Consider the following 16,721-nt stretch of genomic DNA (forward strand, 5'->3'; position numbering starts at 1 on the left):
ATAATTCTATCTTCATGATTACTGTATACAGAAGTTGGAGCAGCTCTGATCATACTTAATAGTTACTAAACTTTGAACCTGTAGATTTTTCTGTATGTTTTTCTTCTATAGTTTTCTAGCCTACCTTTACCTTTTTCTTTTCTGTCCTTTTCTTACCCTACTCTTCAGCTGATGGGGCAGAAATCAACTCTGCCTCATTACACAGTGACCTAGAAAGCCAATAGGTTGCATCAGCAAATCAGTACCACCTGCACATCTGCCTAAAATAGATTAATGAATTTATTAAAGTTTTGAAGAAGGGGTTGTTTTGCTTTTTCTGTTGCATCCTTTATTTTTCATTGTAGGTCAGTTCATATAGATTATTTTCTTATAAAGAAAAATGCTATTTTAAGTCAAAACACTGATTTGTGTTTATGCTGCCCATTATGGATAACCGAGTGCAGTTGAACTGGGTCTATAGATCATAGTACAAGAGGATGCATATGGGGAAAAAAAGACACATCTGATTTTGGGAGACAAACAGGGAGTTTTGGTTGGCTTGACTTGCTTCCTGAGTTTTTCAGATTCACAATAACTGACACCAAAGAGAGTGGGAGCAGTAGATCTCCAGGGCCAAATCTGTCATACCCAGCTACTGAACCCATTTCTTTGATCCAGAGCAGTCCTTCTTCTGTTGTCCATGAAGTTATGGTTAAAATTACATAGCTAGTTATATACTATTGTTATAGAGAAGGAAGAAATAATAATATCTAAATTTTCAGTTCTCTCCTGGAAATATGTATGTCAGTGCTTACAGAACATGAGCATCAACACTGTGGCTTTGCTTCTCCTGCTTATCCTCATGTACACTGTGTATCCACTATCATGTTTGGTCTATGCCTTTTCTAATATAGAACACAGTCCTGAAGGCCCAAAATTCCTGTTAATCCTTATCAGTATCATAGCTCAAGTATGTAAGGTGCAAACTATTTTGTAAAACTTACTTGTAATAGCCTTGCTTTTCCTGTACAGCAAGTAGCCATTGCTAAAGAGCTGACTAGAAAGGCTGATTTGGAGAAAGGAACTCTGTTGTTCAGTTGTAAATTTTCTTTAAAAATGATAAAGCAGAAAAAACAGAAGGCTCACAAGTGTAAGTTAAATGTCTTCAAAAACTCCTCCCATGCTTCTGAACGGTGGAGCTGTCAGTCTGTGACCAATGATGCACTCTCCTTTAAGTTTTTGAGGGACTTTTGACTAAAAGATAGCCCAAATACAATTTAAAAACCACACAGAACTGATACTTATCAGTGAGTGGTAGCTGAGCTGGATGAAGTGCCAAAAGGAGTTGAACCATTTCCTAGCTTACTAGGAATGCTAGGCTGTGACTTCTACATGGTAACACCGCTTCCCTGCCTCCCAGACCCAGGCTTGCTCAATCTGCATAGCTCTGTGTTGCACCATACAGGCCAACCTTCAGGATATAGTTTCTAGTTTACTCTACTGGAGTGAAACAATTAAGAGTTTCTTCCTGCCCTGCCCCACAGCTGCCTGTTAACAGCCTTGTGCCAATACACCCACTTCCTGGAGTTTGCAGGAAAAAATGCAAGCTAAAAATTCCTTATGGGAGGCTGGGGATGATATTTGAGTATTATTTGCAACCAGGGCATGTTAGTGTTTCCCTTTTCCTTTACTCCCCTTACAAACGTGTGAAGAACTGAAAAAGCAGTGAACAGGCTTGAATCTGTTTTATGCTGGATTTGCTACCTACTTTGGCTGTCTGTGACCATAGCACAACTCTCAGTATTTCCTTTGCTTCAAGTTAACGCTATCTAATAAGTTTCCTGATTGCAGGGAGGAAACGGAACTAAGCTTTCTCAATTTATTCTGAAATATTCAAGAAGGTTAATATCCAAGATGCTTCAAATAGGAGGCAACAAGTTAATCTTCATAATCAGAAGGGTTCAGCTGTATATTACAGTCGGTAGTGAGCAAATTACTTCTAAAGGCAATGACCCAAGAGCTGCTACAGCGGCTTCAACAGCACCATAAGGTCTGAACCTTTGCCTTAAACCACAGGTTCAGTTTTACTGAAAACTCCATTTTGCTTAAGTCCCAACTAGGAAAATGCTGTTGTGTTGCATGTGCACTATCCCAAGGAGTAGCAGTGAGGATCACTTGGAGCAATACTGTGACTCAGCACAAGATTTGTCATTTTGAAAAGACGAGTACATTTTAGTCATTCTAACAATCCCACTTGGCTTCTAGGCAGGCAGCTAATGACAGAAGGCTTGGTAGTGGAGATAAATATCATCTGGGCAGACTCATCTGAGTCTGTATGCTGTATGTTGCAGACCAAGTCCAACTATAAATGAAAGCCAGTAAACTCCCTTTGCCTGCTCTGTCTAACAACATCCAGGCCAAAAACTTAAATACTCAGATGTTTCATTTTTACTAGAAATGGGAACCCAAAAGTGAAAATTAAGTGCTGTGAATGACTGACTTCCCATATGAACACTGGCATCATTAATGTTTTCCTTACTACATCACGTAGCAGTAAAAGTAGTATTTTCAAGTACATATAATGTAATTACACAGATACCAGTGTCATTTCTTAAGATTTTTGCCCTCTTTTTTTCCCAGACTCTTCTTCAGGGGACTGTTTTGCTGCCCCTCCGTGCCACATGCATGACATTCATTGTACTGCTAGCATGGCTGTTTGCATCAATTGCAACTTTCCAGCACCCTAGAGAAGGATCTGTGCCGCTGAAAGGATGGAGAAGGTAAAAAGTGACCTATATGTTTATGAAAACTAGTGGGTTTTTTTTACTTAATAGCACAAAGCAAGGGTCTAAATCTTTCCTCCCCTGCCACCTCCCTCACTCCTTTCCTTCTTTCTTCAGTCAAATCCTAGTTTTACCCATTTAGGTGAAGCAACTTTTTGATGAGTGTATTTTACAGTGAGAGCAGAGCTTCTTTAATAGGTAGATTTTCAGTTGTATTGAGACCAAAAAATATCTGTATAAAAATCTTTATAGGCTGTTTGTAAGCCAGTATTTATTTTAGTAATAATACTGATAGGAATATTTGACAAAAGAAATTCATTAATAAAAGTACTTGGTAATGTTACATGGGCTGAGTTTCTGTGTAGCCTTTGTCATCTATACTATAATTTATTACAAAATTAGCTTTGACAACTCCTCTCTCAGCTATGTTGCCCTTCAAGGAGTATTCTGTAGCTGCCTTTGTGGGTTCTGGGCTCAGCTTCTGACCTCAGAGTAATGAAGTTCCCTTCTAGCTGCTATTCATAGCCACTGTGCAGGAGGAGGAGACACAGGAACTGAATTTTAACAGGCCGAGAGGTTATGGAGTCCCATGAAGGGTACATACCCTGTGCAGAGGGAGCTTGTTCCAGTAAGGGAACACTCTCATTTAATCTTACTTGTTTAAAACTGATAGTAAAGAACAATGTCAGAGATACCTAAGTTCTTTACCAAAAAGATACTGGATCTGCTAATTACTGCCCTCACAACAGTGTTATGCTACAATGCTATAAAATATGGGAAAGGAAATAACATACCTGGGAGGAGGGTTTAGCAAAGTACTGTATATTGCCTTAGCTTTAAAATTATACCCTGGTTTCAACATGAAAAGATTATGTTTCCTCCCCTATTTCTACTTCTTCCCCATCAGCCCTACATTATTCCAGGCTCCAGTATTGGTACCCTGTGCCTGGCCCCAGCGCCAGTGGTGAGAACTAGGAAATCTCTTATGGGCTTTTCTTTTAAAGTAAAAAAGAAACACTAATTGTAAGATGGATGATGTTTTTGTGTTTCTGTTTCCAAGGAAGATGATCCAGACAACCCTCTCATGCCTAACTCGTACCTTGTTCTTCGTGATGGGTTTCCAAGTTAAAGTAAAAGGGAAAATAGCAACTCCACAGGAAGCCCCAATCTTTGTTGCAGCTCCTCATTCAAGCTTTTTTGATGCCATTATTTCTGCCCTAACTGGAATGCCGTCAGTTGTGTCTAGAACAGAGAACCTGTCTGCTCCAGTATTTGGCAGTAAGTATTTATGAAAAAATAAAATATTAGAAGTCAGCAATTTGACATGAGGCCAAAAATCTTCTCTCTGAAAGTGATTTAGAGGCAGACTTTTTAAATCCTTAAGTTCCAAAGATACTGATAGATTATTTCCAGTGAAATTGCTGTGACAAGCTATCCTTCTAAATTGTTCACAATGTCTAGAAGTATGCTACTTCTTTGAGATATGAACTATAATGTCACTTCAAGTTTGCTTTATTCTGAAAGCATGTTTCATATCTGCTCAGGCTAGAAGCCTTCTCTTAAAATTCTCCCAGTTGGTAGCTTGAGAAATCTGTTTGACTGCTGTTGTTTAACAGTGTGGCCCACAAATGTAAAACATGGATTAGTGAAGGTTATTCCAAACTACAGCAGTCTCGAAAATACCATATCTGTAAGTTGAAACCTGCAGGCACTGTTACAGATTTTTTTTTTGATGTGAGTCAAACCTGGAAAGAATGAAAGAGAAGTTACTCAAAAAGGAAATGCAGAGAATGGAAAAGATCAGATGACTCATGCTTCTAACATTTTCTCCTCCTTTTGGCACAACAAAAGAATCCATTTGCTTTATTACTAGAATCAGCTGTAGACTTTCTGCTGGCTGTACAGTAAACCAAAACTAAACTCAGTGGGCAGCTTAGAGAAGTGTCTTTGTAGGAAATAAACTAACTGATAGCATACCTTCTGTTAAAAGCACAGGACTGGGATGTAAAAGCCAATCCTTCCCCAAGCATCTCATCACATTTTAATCAGTCCACACATTCTGATGTAGGCTTCTGTATAAACGAGGGTGTTTTTTTCTGTAATTTATGCATAACCAGCGCATGCTTTGTAACCGAAAAGGGGCATCTTACTTTTTCAGCATAGGCTCCAACTACTTGTTGGTTGCAGTCTGAATGAGTTAGGTCTGAGTGCGGCCCATGAGGAGATCAGGTCCCTTTCTTAGAATTATGTGAAAATGCTCAGTGAAAAATAACAGCAATACTAGTAGAATATGTTCGGGTGAATTTGGCAGGTTTATACCTACTGTACAGCTCCTCAGCTGACAGTATAGGTATGTCTTCTCTTCTGTGTCTTCCTTCCTGTTTTGCAGAATGAGGACAATAATAACATTCTTCTTATCTATTTAGTCTGAAAGCTGTTTGTGCAGAGTTTGTCTCCTCGTATGAGAATAACAAGTTTTTGGTACAAAGGAGCCTTGAGCCTGTGTGTTTTCTAAGCACTAGTATAAGATAAATAAATTTTTTTCTCTCTTTCACAGCAATTTTAAGTTCCCTTCAGCCTGTATCAGTTTCTCGTCAAGACCCTGATTCACGGAAGAATACAGTCACGGAGATCACCAAGCGGGCATTATCAGAAGGCCAGTGGCCACAGGTAGAAATATACCTCTTTTGTCATGTATTCATATTGCATATTCACTGTGCATTGTGACATCATGAGTGTCCAGCTGAATACGATTCTGTTTGATGTACGAGGATGAAGTCAGGTCTCACATATATGACAGGTTTACGAAAGGAGGACAAGAGGGTGGTGCCCAGAAAAAGTTTTGTTGTGTCAAATGGGTCAGTTAAAATCCAACCAATTGCTGTTCCAAATTTAGATGCTCTTGACTTTCTATTTTCCCTATTCAGGTCTTAACATTCTGTCTTTAATGTAGCAGATGACTTGCACTGGTACATGTGAATAAGTATGCTTAAGCTAGCTCATGCATGAGAAGCTATTTTGCAAAGCTGTGCTTACAACAGTTGGGAGATGAGTAGCTGCTGAGATGGGTAACCCAGGCTGCCCAGGGTCCAGCATGAACAGTACTTAGGCTTAAACCATCAATTTCTCTTATGGAGAATAGGTGAGGTGAAGCTCAGTTTGCTCTTTAAGTTAATAATGCAGCAGTTACTGATTCTGCAGTGTTTCCCATGGTCATTCCTCAGCAGCAACCTGCTGTTGTGCTTCTAGGCTTTGGACAGCCTTCCATCCCAAAGAGCTAATGGAGCTGGGATTAGCTCAGGAAGTAGAAAAGTGTTGAGGCAGCATCTCTGCTGATTTTACGGTAGGCAGGGGGCTGGGATGGATATCTGCATCCTTTGCAAGAAGAGAGACCTGGAGCAGTTGTGAACCTACTGCTATCTCATTTGGCAGTGCCTGTTTGCTTTCTTCTGTTGCATTCACTCTGGTCTCAGGATGCCTTCAGATATTACAAATACAGCACACCATTGCCACACTGCTGGACAAATAAAGTCAGTGATAAAATACCTTTCTCCAAAGTTACCCTATGCAGATTTGTATATAAACTTGTGCTTTGTGTTTTGAATTAGTTCTTGACTTGTTTCCTCAGCGGTTAATTTACTTAAAATAAAAACTCAAAGTACTGGTTCGGCAGCTAAAGTCACCAGAACTCTTTAGTCGTAGTTGGATGCCTCCTAAATGACTCAAAAAAGTTAATTTTTCCTTCACTTTTGTTCCACTGAATGGCTCTTGAGGAAAATTAAAAGCAGCAAGTGAAAATATAGACTTCAGTAGTAGGTATCTCTATGGCAGCTAGACCTAAATGCACTGCTCTACTTTTTGAATAGTCTCTAGCAACAGAGAACATTCAAGTAGGAAAGACAAACACTTGCCACTTTTTTTTTTTTTTTTAAATGACATTTTTTAGGTATTTACTGCATCATTTTTACTTAGTAAGCACCTTATAAAAACTTTTTAGTTTGTGTTTAGGCTCCTTTAATTTGACTCATAAATGCATTTTTGTAAGATGCTGTAAATATTTTTAGAGCCTCCTTTTTTTTTTTTCCATATGCACATGACAAAACTAGGAAGGCTTGTGGTTTGGGTTTCTTGATACTGTGCTTACAAACTACACTGACGCTTATGATTTGCTAGGCTGTTATGGATGAAGTGATTCCAGCAAAACCCTGGTAGACATAATCTCTGCTGAAAACAGCATGGGGAGGAAAGGGGAATTGGCTGTACACCAATACTGCACTTGGGATAAAAACTAGATATGTATTATGGCATAAATAGTCTATGAGTCAAGTAATCTGGGAATCTCCAGGACTGAACCAGCAGTGCAGCTGGGGATGTCACTGGGTGATTCCTGTTCCTGTGCCCTGGCCACACCTTCCTCCTACTCTGTTTTTTTAATTGAAAAACTTGGCCACAAGAAGCTATCTGTCGTAACCTCTTCAGGATGCCTGGGCTACATCCTCTTAGCACAACAGAAAAAGAAGAGTAGCTGGATTCCTTGTTCCCTCCTTCTAAAACCAAAATGCAACAGGCTGGGTAGAACCTGTGCTGATTAATAACATGAGGTTCTGATTAGTGCTTCTCCCAACCCTTCCAATCAAAGGGGAAGGAGGGAATGATTACTAACTCTTCGGTCAGACACTAATATGTTTGATGGGGCTTATGACATATACCCATTTTTGTGTCCATAGCTCCAGCAAACAGTTTCTGATTACAGAGTCTGTAGCTGAGGACTAACTGTAGATGGGTATGTGTAGCTGTCAACATAGTACTTCAGAACACCCTGTGTCTCTTGAGTGCAACCTAATGATGCCCTCTGTCATCTACCCTTTACCTGTTCATTTGGACTGAAGTAGGAGCACACCTTGAACACTCATCCAGATGAGTTCTTGTGCTGAATTTTTTCTGGAGTGCTGCTTATGATCCTATATTGATATGAGAAACACAAAGCTTCCCCGCATTCCTTAGGGGGCTGGGATTCAGTGTGTCACATTGCAGCTCAGTGTGCATCTAACGTAGTTATCTTTCAGGCACTAATTCAGAAACCTTCTGGGTGTTTGGTATCTCTGAGTCATTCAGAGGTGATTTTGTGGTATGTCAGAGCACTGCATCACAGATGCACATGATCCCTGCCTTCTGCTGCTACGCCTCAAGCTGTGATCTTCTCATCACAGCTAGCATCTCACTCATGTTGATAGCATCTGTGCCTGCAAACACTCATGTCAGCCCAAACTCTTGGTGTTCATACACCAGCAGTTCAATAAGAAGCTATCAGCAGAGATTCTCATATCTTTACCAATGCTAAACATTTCAAGTGAAACACTTAGTCTTTTGTACCATATTTCTGAGCTGATAAAGGCCTTTCTGTAGAAATCCTCTCACAAAGCAATTTTTTCCAAATCAAGATGGATCAGGTTAATATTACTGTGAGCATCCTTTACTTACTTGTTCATTTCCTTTCTGAAACAGTAATGATATTCTTGTGATGCAAGATGTGGTGTCAGAGAGGTTGCATAAAAAGTCAGCCTTTATGTAACTGATGCTGAAGTATAATCTTTTATAAAATGTATGTGTATATATGTATTTCTTTCTCTTTAAATCTAAGATACTGATTTTCCCAGAAGGCACCTGCACAAACCGATCTTGCCTGATCACATTTAAACAAGGTGAGAGATTTTGTTGCGTCATTGTTGAAAATAGTGTAAAATATTAATTTGGTAGTTCTAGTAAGGCCTATACTCCTGCAGGTGTATCATCCACAACAGCACTGTAATAATATCCTGCATTATTAAAGTTTCAGTGGCACTAATCCCACTGTTGCATCCTATTCAGCTTATTTTTGGTATTTTGTAGGATGCAAAATTCCTATCACATATGTGGTTAGTTGGTTGGGGTTTTTTCTGGGTACAGTTTTCATCTGATTTATTTACCTGGAAACTTGGCTGTGATTAATATGAAATTATTACCAAAACGCATGCTACTTATGATATTCTTTTAGTTCAACTTACAGTCATGCCGTCTTAGATTCCTGTAAATTTTGCCATGCAAGATTTAGCAAGCAAGTTACAAAATCTGTTTGTGTAGTGCCTAGCAAGGAAGGCCAATAGATTGTTTTTAACACAGAAAGGTAGTTGATGGTATCACTGATCATTAGACTGTTGTGCTGCTCTTCAGGTAAAGCCATGTTATTCTCCTTTCTTACTGCTGTATAGTGTCTTGGGTAGCGAAGTTACAAAACTGGTACTACGTGCTCAGATCTGTATCACTTAGGAAGATAACTGGAACAGAGAAGGGTTTAGGAAATGCTCAACAGCCCTGCGAGCACCTAATCCTTTGAAATGAATGCCAGTGAACTGGGAGATAGTACACAGAACATGCGTTTGAACAGGCAGCTTTCTCCTTGAAATGGAGACTAACCCTTTTCCGTCCTGACATTTTGCTAGCTACACTCCTGATCAAAAATAACAAAACCTTACAACCAAAAGAACATTTCCCATTCTTCTTGCCTTTCTAAAAATTTCTCCTTCCAGATACCATGTCTTACATGAATCTCTTAGAGCTCCCAACTGCTCTATTAAGCTTAGTCTTAACAATAAGTTCTAATCTGTGGTTGCAGGTGCCTTTGTTCCAGGAGTCCCTGTGCAACCTGTGTTGCTCCGATACCCCAACAGGCTGGTAAGCAGAACATTCTTCTGTCACTAACTAATAATACAGAAGTCAAAATCCTGACTTAAACAGTACCTATGACAAATATTTTGCATTGTCACTGAACAATCTGTTGTCCTGAGCTTTAGCATTGGAGAGCTCCTGGAAGCAGCTCTTCACCAAGTGACACCATGGTGTAGCTGCTATTCTGATTGTGGAAAAATTACTGCTGGGCTTCTTCGCTAGAGTTAGAGGGAGCATGGGAAAGTATTGCAGCGGAAGTTAGAAGCTTCCTGCAAAGCCACAGAGTCTGTACTTTAAAGTCTAAAATGCACACAACTTCCCTACTAGTCATCTTTTTAAGCTCAGAATATTCTTACTGCAAAGGGGCTTGCAGAATTTCTGTACCAAAGTGAAGCGGAGCTATGCAGAACACCCCTCCTGCATGCCCCTCAGGAGGGCAGCTTTGAGAATGGTTCTTTTCATGCAATTTTCCATTGTTTTGGGAGTAAATGTTTACCCCTTCTGCCAAGCATGAGGGCTACAGAGGTACAGCTCTTCTTCCCTGGCAGGTGTAATGCTGTCACAGGAGGCTAGCAACTTGTTAACTTTTTTTAAATTATCTGGTCATCCAGCAAATCCAGCAAAGACCAAACTTTTCATTCCTAATGTTTTTTAAGATGAAAAACAAGTGATTGCTATTGTTGTTGTTATTTACAAAGATTCCTTTGTAGAATCCTTCTACAGAGCAATTTCAAAACTGAAGTGAACCACTAAAGGGAATTGGTACTGCATTTCACTGATAGATTTAAGGACCTGCCATATACATTGTAAAAATTATATATCATTAGTAATAAACAGAGAATAACAAAAAAAAAATCAAAGAAAAAACATGATGATTACCTACACAGAAATATCATTAAAAACTAAATTAAACATGCTTATGAAGGTGCCTTTCTAAAAGGACCTGTGAAGTCCTCTGAAAAAGTCTTAACTAGCCTACTTCTGTTGTTTGGGTCAGAATGAATTATTTAAAATATCTTTTATTGCCAGTTGTTGGTATTATCAAAATTCTGCCATGCTTATTTCCAAATTTTTAAGTCAAGGAATTCTAGGTGCCTTTACACATTTCTTTATTACCATTGCAGGGACTGTTAAAACTGTAAAACTGTTTTTATTAAACTTGTGCCTGTTTTATATTGCAACCTTAGCTCTCTAGCTTTCATCTGGTTATGTCATTCGTTTATGTGTTTTATTTTTTCCCTAGGATACTGTGACCTGGACATGGCAGGGCTATTCACTGTAAGTTTCTTAATCCTACTGAAAATTACATATAGAATTTTCCCCCCATTGCTGAACAGTCTGCCAAACAGATTCAGCTAAGCCAAGACACGTGTTCTTATAGATCTGTTTTTATGAGGGCTAAATACTTGGGGATAATGCTATCATGCAGTAGATTTCATATCTGAATGGCTAGAAAAAGGGTTTGCAAATGTGGAAGCACTATTTCCAGCTATGCTACCATTTAGTTTAATTTTCTTCTATGTTTTGCATGTTACACTAGAGCAAAAGAAAGATTCAAATTGGTTTTTTTTGGGGGGGAAACAATCATAATCATTAAAATTTTTACAGTTTCCTATGTGATATACAATAAGAAATAGTAATGTTATTTTATCCCCTCTGTTTATTCATTCCTCCATCTTATTTGAAGTCATATGAGAGTAAATGAAGAAGGTAGGCAAAACAGTGTTCATTTTCCCTACTTTCCCCATCTAGGATTCTTCTTTAGATTTTTATTTTTGCCTGACTCAATAAAGCAGTTGTTTTGAGATCCCAGTGAAAAGGCTATATATATAGTATCTGACAATGAAATAATGAAAAATATTTCCATAAACCAGTTAGGCAATGGATCTGTGTTTATTTCTCAACACAGGTGGCTTTCTACTATGCTAAAATATTTTATTAAAGCATTAAAAAACCTTTACAGCTGCACTGAAAATATGTCTGGAAAATACTTTTCACCTTAAAAACATTCATTAAAAGGTGCATTCGCAGAATCCATTTGCCACATTTTCATGTGAAATATGGAATTTATTTACTACATGATTGATTCGCTAAGTGACTAAAATTTTTAAGGCAACTAGTATTAAAACATGTCTGAGGTAGTGGAGTAAATCATAAGCACCTTTTAAGCTATCACTAGTTACTCCTAGCACCTGCACAGTTATAGAATGGGCGTTCTGAAAGCTGACCTAGATGAAAATGTCCACCTCAGTTTCCCATGATATTTTGCTATTATTATTACTGCTGTTATGGTTATCAACATACTTAGTAATGAACACTGAAAATTAAATAGCATACTGCAGATTTCCCCTATGAGGGGTTTATGCTGGAAGATTGAAAAGGAGTTATGAGAGTTGATGAAGAAAGAAATTAAATCAGAGGTATTCCTGTGGAAGGTAGGAGGTGGCCCATTTACTAAAAACTGAGAAATGCTCTAAGCCTGGTGGCTGGATGAAGAAGGCTCAAATCAAAACCTGTGAGAAGACAAAAGGAATAGCTTGACAAAATTGTGGCAAGAAAAGGGGTGGATGGGGTAGAATCTAGAGATTCTTAACAAAAAAAAACAGGAACTGGGAGAAGAACACCCCCCCCACAAACCTGCAGAGCACAAATGTAGAACTCACACTCTTTGTAAAGCTTCCTGGATACTGTGGTCAGGATGGGACAGCACCAGTCTCCTTCTCAGAAACCTTCTACCCCAGTTTCTGCTTTCGCAATGAAAAGAACAAGTCAGAAGTGGAAGTTATACTTACCCTCTTTCACAGTTTCTTCCTCTCTCTACGTCTTGATACTAAAGTGTGTGACTTCTTCTAAAGCACTGAAGGTCCTGAACATACGGACACTTGGTTAACACATCTGTGTAAACACTACCAGAACTTGCAAAATGGCTAGCAAATACTAACAAATCCTTGCTTCAGTGCTGCACATGGAGATCCCATTTCCAGATGAGAGAATGAAAGATTAAGTAAAGCTACTTCAGAATCAAAGCTCTTAGAGCTATAAAATCCACTGTGTATTCATCTTTTTAAAGATAAAGCAACATACATACATTCATTTGGCTGGCCAAAGAACTGTATGGTTTTGTTAATCTGCATGAGAACTGACAAGAAGTTGCCTGCCTGATGGGCAAGCAGCAGGTATATGCAGAAGCCCTGTAGAAAAATGTCAAAAGCAACATTTCAGTGAACTTTACTGCAGGGTACTTCAAAAGCATCCAATATTGGCTGTGATTTTGTCTATGCTTTAAAATGTTTCATTTACTGATGTTCAAATACTTTGGTTTTAAATAAGTAAAATGTATTTTTCTTCCTTTTTCTCTTCGCCTGCAGAAAAGAGCTGTGTGTAATGACGCTGTGTCAGCTCTTCACAAAAGTAGAAGTTGAGGTAAGAGAAATGTTTTTGTGCTAAGATTCATCAACCAGGAAATTTCTATTTTAATATAAATGCATAATTTACATTATTAATCCCTGTTAGTGAACAACAAACATCTCAGAAACAAGAACAGAATCACAGTAATATGTTTAGATTTCTTGTCCATATCTATGTATCACTTAATATGATGAGCTGCTAAAAGAAATCTATCAGAAATGCCTTTATTGTTAAGGTATTGTAAAATCACTTGTAATTATTGCCACATGCATTTTACAGATGTTAAAACTAAGAATTAGAATACGTTCTGTTAAAGGTAACTTATTTTTCCCACCATTTCATTTCCCTGCTTCCTTCAAAATGTCCTTATCTTCCTCACCATCTTTCCAGACTGAATTCTAAACGGTTTCCCAGCTAACACCTTGCTTAAGGACTAGTACTTGTTCTGAGTGTTGTATAATGAACTGGTTCCCTTGATTATTAGAATCAGCTGCATAGCACAGAGAAAGGTGAATGACAAGTGAAACATCGTACACCCTTCATAATATCAGTATGTTTACTCTAACTGCTCCCTGTCAACAAGTCAACATTTGAAGCACAGTAGTGAGGAGCCAGACAGCCAAGATGCAAACGGCTTGTTTAAGTGTTGTACTTCACATTCCTGACTAGACCGCAAAGGATTGTTAGTGTGGACTAACTTGGTTATGGGACCCAAGGAATGGGAGAAATTCAGGCAGGTGCTGCTGTTTATTTGCAAAACAGAATTTAGCGAAGTTGTTCAAAGCTTTGTGAATACAAGCAGTGTTGCTACTATTAACAGCAATATGGTCTTTGTTGTGAAACAATTAAATTCATTTTAAGGAAGCACCTTGTTACTTTGCAGTACATGCAGCAGTCATGTATTTTTAGCAGGTGTACAAAAGAGCTAATTCTCCTAATTGTTTTGTGTAGAAGGACATATTTGTCAAATTTTTGTACATGGGAAGCAAGAAAGTTAAAGTAGCCCTTCCAGTAGAAGTTTATTTTCCGATACTTAAGAACAGAATGCAAACTCACCTGTTAGAAAACAAATTTCATGTTCCAAAAGATGAAACTGAAAATAAAAAATATGCTGCTTTCACAGCAGCATCCCCAAAGTGGAACTAATTTCTTAGCATCAATGCAAAGTTCTTCCATTTCTAAAAAGAGAAGGGACAGATTTGTCTGGGAAAGAAAGGAACCCAACTACTCCTTTTAGGAGTGGGCATTTCTGTTGCTGTCCCATACTGTGAGCAAGTAGCCTCTCCACTCCCATCAGTCTTGCACTGCCTCTACCTGCAGTGTATGATCAGCAATGTACTCTAGTCCATGAGTGTGCATGTCTAGTCATGTTCTAGCAAACTGTGGGTACTGGTGGTTAAATCAGTGAGTTTTAGGACTGCAAAAGATACAGCCTTTGGCAAATTCTGTAAGAAGAGACACCAGCTCAAAACGTCATCAGAAAAGTAATTTTGAGAAAGAGCCATGTAGAACTTTTCTTACAAAACTGCATCTTGCCAGGGAAAGTATACTACTAGACTTCACCAGATAAGCAGCTGGTGGGGTGTGGGATCATGTATGCTACCTCAGGAGGCCAAGAAACCAAATTCTTCATCCCTACCTGTGGTTTCTGGGGAACTGGTTTTGTGAATAATTGTAGGTGGTTTTTTGAAGGATATAGTGATGTTGTTTAACCTGCCAGAAGTTTAGGTTGCTGTCTGAGCAAGACCTCAGCCTCAAGATGTAATGACCACTTACGAGAGCATGACCCATGTTTGCATAGATAAAGTTCTCAGAGTTACAACTTCATCTCACCCAGTGATGATGCAGTTTTCTGTGTCTCTACAGTGTGCCCATGCTTCCTCAATTTAAGAGTTATGTGGCTTCTGAGGGGAGTCATAATAAGCAGGGACATATGTCAGCCTTGAACAGAGCTGGCAACTCCGTATAGGAGGAAGGAAATCTCAGACCTCCATGTGAACAGCTGGACCCCTGCTGTCCTTACAGGGGGGACAGATTTTAGCTATAAGCAGGAAATTGGCTATTTGGCAGGTAACCAATTCCATAAACTTACTGGAGAGCTGTTCAGGATGGACTGCATTTACATGGGACAGATACCACTGTATTAATGTGTCACCAGCAGCTGCAATGTAACCGAAGAAATATATTGATACATAATGAGCAACTGTGTCTTCTAGTGAACCATAAGTAACACCTTATACTTATCCTAGAATTGCTGTACTCAAGGCAAGATTGCAGGGTGGGGAGTAGCAGAGTTCAGATGAATGATAACCATAACTGTGAGAAGGCATGGTAAACAGAGCTGCAAGCACACACTGTGGACTGAAGTAGAAAGAACTTCCTCCACATACACTGCTTTGCAAACAGAGGCTGCTTTATACCATGAAGATAATAATCATCTATAGTACATTTTTAGTGTAATGCTACTTCAACTTCTACATGTTAACAATGAATAAATCTTCAGTAGTAATCTTGTTGCCATTTAGATATCTATGTGTTTTCTAGGTTTGGGAGGAGAGAGGGTTGTTTTGTTAGGGTTTTTGACTCTTTGTTTGGAGTTCCAAAACTTTAGTGTTGTATCCAGTTAGTGCTCTACTTCAAGGTCAGAACTAAGACATTTTTACCATGGAAGAAAAACTTGCAGGAATCTTAGCAGTCACATGCTTACAGATACAATTAACATGTATGAGGTGGGACTGCAGTGTGTTTAAAAACATTTGAAGTCTTACATGCACTATTCCAGTATATAACATCACTTATAAAAGACCTTTGAAAAGGAGCGTGCAGTATTTCAGTCTCACATTCTTACCAGTGTAGCATTTAATTTTCTAACTGAGAATGCATTTATTATACCTTCCTTTGGGGGGTTGATTTTTCATACTAAAGCGGCTTTTACCAGTCTTTAAGAGGTAGTTTTGGACTAAATCTCACTTGTGTGTCATGGGCAGAACTAGAGTGGTTTCTAAGGCTGTTGAGACCTCTAGTGTCCAGTGCCTTCATTGCATAGCTAATTTTTTTCTCCTGTTTTTCCCCCATTACAAAGAGTAATAAGAAATTATTAATGTTGCTAATAAAGTGGTGAGTATTTAATTCATTGTATAACTCATCTCTTTCAGTTTCTGCCTGTTCATGTTCCTACTGAGGAAGAAAAGAATGATCCCATCCTTTTTGCTAACAGAGTCCGACAAACCATGGCAACGTATGTAATCAGTCCTGAATAAAATCTTTGAAAACTTTTATTTTATATTCAGCAATTCCAGCCAATAAATCCAGCAATATATCCTAGCCATAAAGTACAATCCATTCAAGTCCCAGGTACCATGTGTGGGAATTGCTCTAGATTTCCGCAAAGTGTCAAATTCCTATACTAAAACACTGATTGTTTTTACATGGGGCATAAAGAAGATTATCTCACATTGAAACATAGCTTGTCCAATTCACGGAAAGCTAGAATAAATTTCTCCCTTATTTGTTTGTCAAGAGTAAGTGCCTGATTTGTTCTCCAAGGTTAATGGGGTGCATTTACAAGACCGTAAATCATGACGCTGCCATAATGTAGTTTTCATAGTATGGTTTCACGTAATAGTGTATATTCCTTTATCCTACTTGCAGCAGTGCAAGAATGAATTATCATTTGTTTTGTATATTAGCATTAAAGCCAAATTGAGATAGAGAAGGTTAACAGTCAACTATAGGTCATTTTAATATAAGAAATTGATCTTTCTTTCCTTTTAATTCTGTTTCAGTGCTTTGAATGTGCCAGTCACTGATCACACTTTTGAAGATTGCCGATTGATGATTTCAGCA

General features: G+C 38.6%; 1 protein-coding gene across 1 annotated transcript in view; it reads left to right on the forward strand.

Annotated features, from left to right (window-relative positions):
• Window positions 1-2,628: 2,628 nt before the first annotated feature.
• LPCAT2 (lysophosphatidylcholine acyltransferase 2) overlaps window positions 2,629-16,721 on the forward strand; it is a 24,440-nt gene continuing 10,347 nt past the window's right edge. Inside the window, exons 1-9 of the mRNA XM_010024043.1 lie at window positions 2,629-2,759; window positions 3,823-4,040; window positions 5,320-5,432; window positions 8,404-8,464; window positions 9,415-9,473; window positions 10,711-10,745; window positions 12,836-12,890; window positions 16,031-16,113; window positions 16,661-16,721. The exon at window positions 16,661-16,721 is cut by the window's right edge and continues 83 nt beyond it. Coding sequence (XP_010022345.1) covers window positions 2,665-2,759; window positions 3,823-4,040; window positions 5,320-5,432; window positions 8,404-8,464; window positions 9,415-9,473; window positions 10,711-10,745; window positions 12,836-12,890; window positions 16,031-16,113; window positions 16,661-16,721 — 780 coding nt within the window. The 5' untranslated portion in view covers window positions 2,629-2,664. The remainder of the gene's footprint in view (window positions 2,760-3,822; window positions 4,041-5,319; window positions 5,433-8,403; window positions 8,465-9,414; window positions 9,474-10,710; window positions 10,746-12,835; window positions 12,891-16,030; window positions 16,114-16,660) is intronic.

The sequence above is a fragment of the Nestor notabilis genome, unplaced genomic scaffold, assembly GCF_000696875.1.
Source record: "Nestor notabilis isolate BGI_N333 unplaced genomic scaffold, ASM69687v1 scaffold13931, whole genome shotgun sequence".
Taxonomy (NCBI): domain Eukaryota; kingdom Metazoa; phylum Chordata; class Aves; order Psittaciformes; family Psittacidae; genus Nestor; species Nestor notabilis.